Below are 10,790 nucleotides of genomic sequence, written 5' to 3' on the forward strand. Positions count from 1 at the left end.
GGAGTAGTCACCTACCCAGCACTTTGACTACTCCCAGTAAGAGCCGTCCTGGATAAGCTATTACAGCTGCACTAAATAGCAAGGTGTCAAACAGCAACTGCTGCTGACACATGATAACTGGCTCTTACTCCACCGAGGCCACATACCTTCCGTCAACAACGGTCCCTTGCTCCTTCTTACATACCTCCCCCTTTGTTCAACCCTGAGGAAGGTGAACACTTGCCAGACAGTGTACTCAGGACAGGGCATCCACGTTTCCCTGCAAGCAGCCTGCCCTGTGTTCCACTGAGAACTTAAAGTTCTTTAATGACAAGAACCATCTGGTGACCCAAGCATTCCTCTCTTTGGCCTGGCTCATCCACTTGAGAGGGGAGTGGTCGGTCACCAGAACGAACTTTCTTCTCAACAGATAGCGGAGAGACTCAAGTGCCCACTTGATGGCTAGGCTACTCTCTCTCCACTATACTGTACTGGTATTGGCTGGGGTGAGTTTGCGGCTCAGGAAAACAATGGGATGTTCCTCCCCATTAATTTCCTGAGAGAGTACAGCTCCGAGGCCTACTTCAGAAGCATTGGTCTGTACCACAAACTCCCTCTTGTAGTCGGGCGTCAACAAAACCGGTGACCTGCACACGACCAACTCAAAAGCCTCTTCCGCCTGGTCATTGCAGCGGACCATCACGGACTTCTGTCCCTTCAAGAGCCCTGTCAACGAAGTTGCTAAAGTGGCAAAATGGGTTACAAGCCTCATATAATAGCCCACCATTCCCAGGAATGACTTTACTTGCCTCGTGGTAACAGATCGGGGCAAATTTCCGAATCAGCAATATTTTATTCACTTGGGATTTGATAACTCTACGTCCAATGACGTACCCCAGGTACTTAGTCTCCTCTATCCCTATCGCACATTTTTTGGGGTAAGCGGACAGTCCAGCCTTCCTAAGGGCATCCACTACAGCCTGCACTTTGAGTAGATGACTTTCCCTGTCGGTCCTGTGGATGACAATATCAACCAGGTAAGCCGAAGCGCACCGACAATGTGGACGCAGTACAATGTCCATGAGCCGTTGAAAAGTGGCAGGGGTGCCATGGAGACCAAAGGGTAACACCTTATATTGGTACAGCCCCTCTGGTGTGATTAAGGCAGTTCTCTCTTTGGCAGCCTCTGTCAAGGGTACCTGCCAGTACCCTTTGGTGAGGTCCAAAACAGAAAAATAACGGGCTTGGCCTAACCTCTCAATAAGCTCATCCACCTGAGGCATGGGATATGCATCAAACTTGGAGATCTTGTTTAGTTTTCAATAATCGTTACAAAACCGGACTGTCCCGTCCGGCTTGGGTATTAGCACTATAGGACTAGCCCACTCACTTTTAGACTCCTCAGCGACGTCTAGTCTCAGCATCATCTGTACTTCCTCTGAGATGGCATGTCGCCGAGCCTCAGGTACCTAGTATGGTTTTAGCCGGACTTTTGCCTGAGGCTCAATGACAATGTCATTCCGAATTGTGGAAGTGCATCCAGGGAGATCCGAAAACACATCCGTGTTCCAGATAATAAACTCCATGGCCTCCTGAGCCTGCTTAGGCCTGCAATTTTTACTGTGGCAGACGCTTCCCTTGCTTCAGACAGAGGGGCCGAAACCGCTTCCCTTAAAAAACCCTATCTTTCCACGGTTTGAGTAGATTCACATGGTACACCTGCTCCGGCTTTCGCCTGCCTAACTTGCAATTTACCTCTCCCAGTTTTTCAAGTACCTCGTAGGGCCCTTGCCACCTGGCCAGGAACTTACTGTCCTCAGTCGCACACTAGAACCAAATCCCGATCACCCGGGTTAAAGATCCGGACCCAAGCCTGCAGATTATAGATGAGCAGCCTCCATACGCTCCCTGACAAAAGGCAACACGGTCTCTATCCGCTGTTGCATCTTGGTAACATACTCAAGGACACTTTTATGCGGATAGGGTTTCTTTTCCCACACCTATTTGGCTATGTCCAACAAACCACGAGGATGTCTGCCATATAGCAATTCAAAGGGCGAGAACCCAGTAGAGGCCTGGGGTACCTCTCGCACAGCGAACATGAGATAGGGCAGAAGAAGGTCCAAGTCCTTCCCATCTTTAGACACCACCCTTTTTAACATGGTTTTTAGTGTTTTGTTAAACCTTACATCCAGACCGTCCATTTGCGGATGGTACACGGACGTCCGTAACTGTTTGATATGCAGCAACTTACAGAGTTTCCTCATTACCTTGGACATAAAAGGGGTCCCCTGGTCAGTTAGAACCTCTTTAGGTAGCCCCACTTGGGAGAACATCTCCATTACCTCCTTAGCTATAAGTTTAACGATGTATGTCTCAGTGGCACTGCCTCCAGGTACCGAGTGGCATAGTCTAGGATGACCAAGAGGTGTTGGTGTACTCTAGCGAACTTCAGTACTGGGCCTATGAGGTCCATAGCGTTTCAAACGGTACCTCGATGATCGGGAGAGGTACCAAGGGACTGCGGAAAACGTGCTGGGGGCTAGTTGCCTGCAGGTCGGGCAAGACTTACAGAATTCGTCCACCTCCCTAAACACACTGGGCCAGTAAAACCGTTGTAGTATCCGGTGCTTTCTGCATTCCCAGATGACCCCCAAGAACATGTTGGTGGGCTAACTCTAACACAAATAAATTCTCGTTGTGGGCGCTATAGTTAGTGGTGAGTAGGTGTTTAGGAGTTCTGAGATACTTTTTTGAGTTGATGGTTAACAATAAATAACCAATCCATTAGAAACACGCACAAAGGGTCAGATCTTGTTAGCTGGTTAAGTTCCAGCAATTGTGAGATACTGGCCACCTGGTCTCTCAGACTCGCTTATTTATTTATACATATACCACCTACCCAGTTCTTTTTGTTGCACTATCTATCCGACTTGGGCTGACACTAAATCCAGTTGGTGTATCAGGCAACAATGTCTGATTTATTTATTTATTTTTAAATGAAAAAATTGCACAGTGTGCTGTAATACATTCCCCCGCTTTTAACTAGTATTAATAAAGTTTATTAGTTTTAGCATCTCTAATTGTCCATGATAGAGGTTTCTCTAATCCCTGCCATTAGTGCAGGAACCTACTTGTCATTAGATTACTCCTACTCCATTCAGCATGCTTCCAAAGAAATATTTGCAGCTTTAAGGCCCCTTAGTGATCACTTTAAAAAGATGTATGTGCAGTCAGTCAAAGGTTAAAGTAATTCAACTTTGGAGAGTTGTAATGTGGCATTCAAGTTGACACAATAACAGAATGCTAAACAGAACCCTTATCTCTTGAACTTCCTAGTTTCCACTAATGCAAAAGTAGAGATAAGGTAGATTTAGATGAAGCAATAATTGTCCCGATAATCTGGCCATCTAAATATGCTGCCGATCACCCGATAAACAAGCAAAATGCAGGCACCACCAATTATAATTTCTGGGCAGCAGATTGTGCTGTCTAAACAGTGATCTACTGCCCAGAAACAATAATTCTGTATGGGGACAAGGGATTGTTATAGTGATCCCTTGTCCTCATATTGTAAAGTACTTCAGCGGTCTCCTTCAGTGTGTAAGCAGTCAACTGCCTGGAAAGAATGCTTCCTTCTTGACAATTGGCTGCTCAATCAACTAAACCCACCCTAAGGCTTCATGTACTGTACACAGGTCCATTATGGGTCAGTGCAATCTCAGACTGTACTGGCATATGCCTCCAATATAATATGAAGGCAGAGATTTTCCATAAGATTCTATAGTAGAGATTGTATACATGCACTATATGGAAAATTAATGTTTGCCCACTCTCTCTACATATTCATACTGTAGAGCATAGTTTGCCTCATTAAACCGTAAAAAACCTCCTAGAAATATGTATTCTGTTTAATCTAAATATGACTGATTATGTCTGCAGTTAAAAACTGTAAATCTGACAATAGAGATGAATTACCGTATTTATCGGCGTATAACACGCACTTTTTCCCCCTGAAAATAGGGGGCAAATTATGTATGCGTGTTATACGCCGATATAATGTTAAGAAGCCATGTTTTTACATACCGGAGGTATAACATTAAGACGGCGCAGCGCCTGCCGCAGCTCCCTCCTCATGCGCCGCCTGTCCCAGCTCCCTCTGTCATGCGGCGCCTGCCCCAGCTCACTCTGTCATGCGCCGCCTGCCTGTTCATTCATAAAGTGAGATAAGCAGGCAGGCGGCGCATGAGGAGGGAGCTGGGGCAGGTGGCGCATGAGGAGGGAGCTGGGGCAGGCGGCGCATGAGGAGGAAGCTGGGGCAGGCAGCGCATCAGGAAGGAGCTGAGACAGGCGGCGCATGACCGAAGGAGATGCCGGTCTGCGCCGTCTTAATGTTATACCTCCGGTACTACAGTAAGTACCGTACAGAGCATATACAAGAGATCAGATTGAATGTTTAACAGTTGCGGGGCCCGGTGTATTAGAGTAGAGTCACTGCACCGGGCCCCGCCATGAGTGTCCCCGCCTCCTCTCTCCACACTGATCCATCTGATGGGGGATCTGTAGATGACACTTATGGGGATCTGTGGATGACATAAGTGTCATCCACAGAGCCCCATAAGTGTCATCCTTTTACATTATTTACCTTATAAGTGGTAATAATATTAATAAAAAAAAGTTCTGAGCTACCCTTTTTTCCTAAAATTTCCCTCTTAAAATGCAGGTGCGTGTTATACGCCTGTGCGTGTTATACGCCGATAAATACGGTAATTGATTCTAAATTATTCAAAACTTTTGAAATTTGTTTTAAACAAATCACTCAAAACTATTTTAAAGATCAGAAGACAGATTCATCTGCCACAACAAAGGAATAATTTTTTTTTGTGACTACCTGCTATCATCCATTTAACCATAGACATATACTGATTGTTGCTGTCACTTTGACATTACTAATCCTATCTCGGCATTAAAGAGCTTGAAAAGAGTTGGATACAGTCTTGAGAGATGACAGAATGTCATGCCCGCTACTACCTGCTACCATCCGTTTAACCATAGCCATGTACTGATTACTGAAGCATATACCATATCATGTAATAAATCGAGAACTGAAAATATAAAAAACGTGTTGTAGTGAACATTATTTAATGAGGAATTTTTAGAAGGACAATTTTTATCAACTAATATAGATGCTGGACACGCTTGAATGATCCTACTCTTGAGCTGTTGGCTCCCCAGTTGGTGTATCTCCTGTATTCTCCAGGTTTCAGGTAATATTGACGTCCTTTGTAATTAGGCTCCTCGTAGAACATCCAGTGACCATCAAGGACATTGCATGAGTGGATATCATGATGATGGAACTTCTCATAGACGCATTGACAGTCCTCTGTAAACTCTATCATTTGTCCCCTGAAGTCTTCTTTTTCATAAATCTTAATGATGAAAGGACCTCGGTGCTACAATAGAAAGCAAATTATGTAGGAAAACCTGGCAAAATCATGCTGCTAAACTGTAATGCATAACAAGTATCAACAACCTCCAACACTGTAACTATGGTTAAACTACAATTCCCAGCATGCTCACTTGCTTGAACTGAGCATGCTGAGAGTTATAGTTTTATAAAAGCTGTAGTACTGGAGGTTATTGATCCATGATTTATAATGAATCATTGAATTATTTGTTTGTATATAATATTGAAATTACTGGTTACAGTGGCTCAAAACCAAGGGTAAATGGCAAGCTAAACTAATGTATGGGGAGGTGCTGTATACTTTAAAACTTCTGGGCCCCAGTGCAAAATTTGTAATAAATGCCTCCATCTACCATTCCCTCTCAGGTACAAAGATCCAAGTGTTGCCGCTGCACCTTTTTTAGATATACCCCTTCCAAATAATGACAAGTACAACACCAGTCAAAAGTTTGGACACACCTTTTCATTCTATATTTTTATGTTTTAGTTTTTACATTCAGGTTCAAATTGAAGACATTAAAACAATGAAGAAGCACATATGGAATAAAGAAGTAAACAAAAATGTGTTAAACAAACCAGAATATGTTATTTTATATTCTTCAAAGTAGCCCTCTTTTGCAATGATGATAACTTTGTACACTCCGCATTCTTTCAATCAATTCAGTAAGTTGTTACCTGGAATGGTTTTTAGTTGACACATATGCCTTGTTAAAGGTCCATTTGTTGAATTTCTTGCCTTCATAATCAGTGATGAGCGGCAGGGGCAATATTAAATTTTGTGATATTTCGCGAATATTTTGGCAAATATTCATCATATATTTCCGAATTCAAGAATTCGGGATCTCCAGTTGTTGTTTTCTTGATTGCGAAAATCTCACATAGGCAACTTTCCTATTGGTTGCTAGGGATGTTGCTAAGTGCTGATTTTTGTGATAAATTCGCGATAAATTCATGATAAATTCACGATTAGGATATTTGTGAATACGAATATATAGCACTATATTCTAAATATTCGAGAATTTTCGAAGTGGTGATATTCGCGATTAAAATTCGCGATTTCAATATTCGCGCTCAACACTATTCATAATGTGTTTGAGACCATTAGTTGTGTTTACAAAGCTGTCATTAAACCAAATGGGGGCTACATTGAAGAATCTGACATTTATAACATATTTGTTTCACAGTTTTTGTTTACTTTTTAATTCCATGTGTGTTTGTTCATCGTTTTCATGTCTTCAATATGAATCTACAATGAAAAAATGACAAACAAAAACAAAACTATAGAATGAAAAGATGCGTCCAAACTTTTGACTGATACTACTTACAACAGTGCTTACTGTAATTTCCCTCTACATTCTATAAATTTATAAAATCCAATAATATCTGCAACTTTCTGTGCATAGCTTTATTATCTCAAATGAAAACCAAAATTGCATACCTGAGTAGTTAGGTGACAGGATCTAACTGAGTCATTAAAGCCCAACCATTGCTGGAAATCAGGATATTCTCCTCTCCTCAGATAATATTGATATCCCTTGTAGTTGGGTTGCTCATAGAGGATCCAGTTTCCACTCTCCACTCGGATCGAGTTACAACGGCTAAAATATGAGGACAGGTCAGAGCAGTCAGAACTGCACTCATAGGAGCGGCCCTGGAAGTTTTTGTCCTCGTAGAAGATAATCTGAAAAGTTTTCATGAAACATTCAAACTTATTTTTAACTTATTGTTTTTTAATAAAAACACAAAAGATGCAATCTTTTTTAAAGTATACCTCCAGTTATGTAGAAAAGTACAGAATAAGAATAATATGTTAATAATATGTTGTTTGAACATTTAATACATGATCGTAAAATTTTGCTTTTATATAAGCTGTACAGATTGTGGTCTGTGGTGTAGTTTGCTAATTTCTATGCTGTAAGGGACAGCATTGCTTGTGAAAGGCTCCAATGTAGGCTGAAATGTTGCATGGGTTAATAAGGTATACGTCTCTCGGCGTGCTGCCTGCATCCATATTATTTATACTAGAAAGTGACTTTTGGATCAAGTCTTGTGAGGCATGCACAATTTCCTCCTGTGTTGCTAACTTCCTTGATTGTCAGCTTTGTTTCATAGGCGACTATATTCAGTAGTAGAGCCAGCGCCAAAGAATATAGGGGGTCATTTATCAATCTGAAATATGCCTAAATTAGGCCTTTTTCATGGGAAGATTGCTGCGCAATGGTTAATTGTAGGCGTGGTGTGTGCGGGGAAGGTGACAAGTTTGCAGGCCTGTCTCGTTTACCATTTTCTATGTCTGTTTTAGCCATAGCAAAAGGTCTACATGTACGAGTAAGACAGCTAGGAAGCTGTCTTACATTTACAACTGGTGGAGTATACGCCAAAGTTATGAAGAGCCCTGCGCCTCTTCATAACTTCAGCGGAGCCACTGCCAGCTTAGGACTTTATTAAGACTGGCGTCTAAAATGCTGGTCTTAATAAATGTGCCCCAAAATGTCTACTGGATGCAGAGGCCTAGGAGATAGCACAGGTGACTCTGTCTCCTAATGCACAATTATAAGCAATCTGACCCCAGTTTCACACAAACATAAGACTGATACATTTTTGTACCTAATATATGGCTGTAGGTCCTGGTCTAACCACAGTTGAAATGACCGAAATAATCCTTATGATACTATCAACTCGGGTCATTAGACCAGAGGTTGGTGAGAGTCAAAATTGCTTGATTCATTACAGATTTTGATATGGTGGTGGATACATCTGCATTTCCTAATGCAATACAAATTGTGACATATACTTAGCATTTTTGTGCAGATAATGTGAGTATTTAATAATAATGGAAAAAAGGTGCAAACAGAGCAAAAGAAGCAAAAGAAGATCAATAGCAAAACATAGCAAAATATTAAAATAAAGACACCTAGTGGTTTATGTCATTGTGGCAAAACAAAAGAGACTTGTTCTTGTTGCCCCTGCCTCAACCCCATTGCCACCCTATGGTGATGTTCCATTGACTGAATATTATTGTACAGTAAAGTCTTGCTGCTGCTACTACACATCACGCTGTTTCCAGTTACAATGATACAGGTGTTATTATGCAAATGTAATATAGAAATGCATTTTTAAACAGCATATTATTCTGTAATGCAGTCTTAATTCTAAAACGAAATAAACAAGCAAATACAAATGTCAAAATATACTCTCTAACATTGTAGACAATTCTTACCTTTCCCATGATGAATGGAGAGCTGAGAGAGAGGTACTGATGAAAGAAATAATGTTGTCCTTTTATATACACTGACCATTGCTGCATTCAGCAGAACATCAAAGAAACTACCATTTCTGTTTACTAAGTTAAACGAACAGTATAGCTTTATCCATTGGTGTTCTCTTTGTGTTTCCCTTTGTATGCTCACTGGGAGTAGTTGCTAGAGCTTTACACAATTCTATTCGTCTTGGCTTTATTTGACAGATGACATTACAATTTGTTCACATGTTCAAAAATGTATAGTGCGACCAATCCACTTTGCATATAATACCTTACATAAAACTATGAAAATCATGTAGAATATTAACCATTAAAGGACAAAGCGATTTTACAGTTTTGTGATTTCATTTTTTTCTCCCTGCTTATCCAGAGCCATAACTTTTACATTTTTCTGTTCATATAGCCATATGAGGGCTTGCTTTTTGCAGGATAAGTTGTATATTTCACCATTTAATATTGCATATGATGTAGTGGGGAGCTAGAAAAAAATTCCAGATTGGGTAGAATTGAAAAAAAAAAAAAAAAGCAATTCCGCCACATTTATATGTTTGGTTTTTAAGGCGTCCCCTATGCAATAAAGTTGAATTGTTACCTTCATTCTCCAAGTCAATACAATTACAACAAAACCACACATTAACTAAAACCTTTATAGAAAATATATATATTTTTTCTTTATTGCCATATTCTCACCCCTATAAGCTTTTTATATTTAAGTTAATGGAGCTGTGTTAAGGCTTATTTCTTGCAGGGTGATATATACTTTTCAGTGATACTATTTTGTAGTGTGTGACTTTTCGATCACTTTTTATTGAATTTTTTGGGGGAGTTGAAGTGACAAAAATTGTAAATTGGCCATTTTGTTTTTGTTTTTCCATTACACCATTCGCAGTATGGAATAAATATTTTATTAGTATGGCCATTTTGGGATGCAGCAATACCTAGGTGACTATAACCAGCAATCATTAGATTGTCAATTGTATTATGTGATGGATATTTATCCATCAGAGAACATACCATTTACTGTATTCCAATACAGTGCTGCCACCTGCAGGTATGTATTAAAATATACTATTATACTCCGGACTATCACTATAATGTGACAGCTTCCTCGATCTCAGTCAAGGGAAAGCTGTTCCGGGCATGGAAACATGTGGCTCTTCCGTCTTCAATGCTCAGATATAAAATGTGACCAGAGCATCTAAAGGGTTAAATGTCTGCATTAAATGTTTATAGGAAACAGCAGAAACCCAGCGGCTATGACTAGAGTTGAGCAAAGCAAGCTTTGGATGCTTAATCTGAAGTCTTATATTTTTTTTCTTTTCACATCAGGGACCCTTTTGGACCTGGGAGATTAAGGCTAGGTCTACATGACATAACATTTTACATAACATACATAACATTTTGTTGCACCAATGTCGGACGACAATTTTTATAATGGCAGTCTATGGTGTCACACTGCAACATGCAACATGCTGCGACTGCGACGGAGATTTGAGATGGATTTTTCTGAAACTGTTGTGACGCAGTCGCAGCGTGTCGCATGTTGCAGTGCGACACCATAGACTGCCATTATAAAAATTATCGCGCGACATTGGTGCAACAAAATGTTGCGCCCTATTTGTCGCACAACATATTGTCGCGCGACAAATGTCGTCGTGTAGACCCAGCCTAATGGTTATTCGATTCAATAGCCTAAGGCTAAGTAGTTCCCGTTTGTGGTCAGTATTAAAACATAACATTTATTTTATTTTAATTTTAAAATGTCAAAGAAAAAGAGGATCAAGGTTTAAAATTGTTTACGGCTGGGCTATGTGACTGGGTTACTTCACCAAGTCCTTCTCACTCTCCAATTGGAGTACTATATTTTAGAGTGTACTCAAAATGGGATAACCATAGGGATATTGCTGCATATCCCTTAGGTTACAATGTGAATGCTGACTAATTAGGATTCGCTATCGCAGAAACTGTTTATCCCTGTATATTGTCTATCAATGTTAGGGGATCAATAAGGTGTTGTCATTTTCAGATTCCCCAGTTTTCTGGCTGCATGCCCCTTTGCTTATGGAGTTCTTGACTAGATAT

General features: G+C 40.6%; 1 protein-coding gene across 6 annotated transcripts; it reads right to left on the reverse strand.

Annotated features, from left to right (window-relative positions):
• Positions 1–835: 835 nt before the first annotated feature.
• LOC122944573 (gamma-crystallin-3-like) lies at positions 836–8,675 on the reverse strand. Of its 6 annotated transcripts, none has more exons than XM_044302988.1 (3): positions 6,885–7,142; positions 5,175–5,432; positions 836–853 (listed from the first exon to the last, which is right to left on the reverse strand). In XM_044302988.1, the coding sequence occupies exons 1-3, from the start codon at positions 7,140–7,142 to the stop codon at positions 836–838; spliced, it is 534 nt and encodes a 177-aa protein (XP_044158923.1). The 6 variants fall into 6 exon arrangements, with proteins under 6 accessions (XP_044158923.1, XP_044158925.1, XP_044158926.1 ...); XM_044302990.1 differs by lacking the exon at positions 836–853 and adding an exon at positions 8,667–8,675 and having other exon boundaries at positions 5,157–5,432; positions 6,885–7,127; XM_044302991.1 differs by lacking the exon at positions 836–853 and adding an exon at positions 8,667–8,675 and having other exon boundaries at positions 5,157–5,425; positions 6,881–7,127.
• Positions 8,676–10,790: the final 2,115 nt, after the last annotated feature.

The sequence above is a fragment of the Bufo gargarizans genome, chromosome 8, assembly GCF_014858855.1.
Source record: "Bufo gargarizans isolate SCDJY-AF-19 chromosome 8, ASM1485885v1, whole genome shotgun sequence".
Classification (NCBI taxonomy): domain Eukaryota; kingdom Metazoa; phylum Chordata; class Amphibia; order Anura; family Bufonidae; genus Bufo; species Bufo gargarizans.

Bases quoted from the DNA above. Each gene is read 5' to 3' on its own strand.
- LOC122944573 (XM_044302986.1), bottom strand. From the start codon at position 7,142: ATGAAAACTTTTCAGATTATCTTCTACGAGGACAAAAACTTCCAGGGC. The intron at 5,426-6,871 runs GTTTTCATTTGA...TGTAGCACCGAG, and splicing joins TACTCAGGTATGCAATTTTG to GTCCTTTCATCATTAAGATT.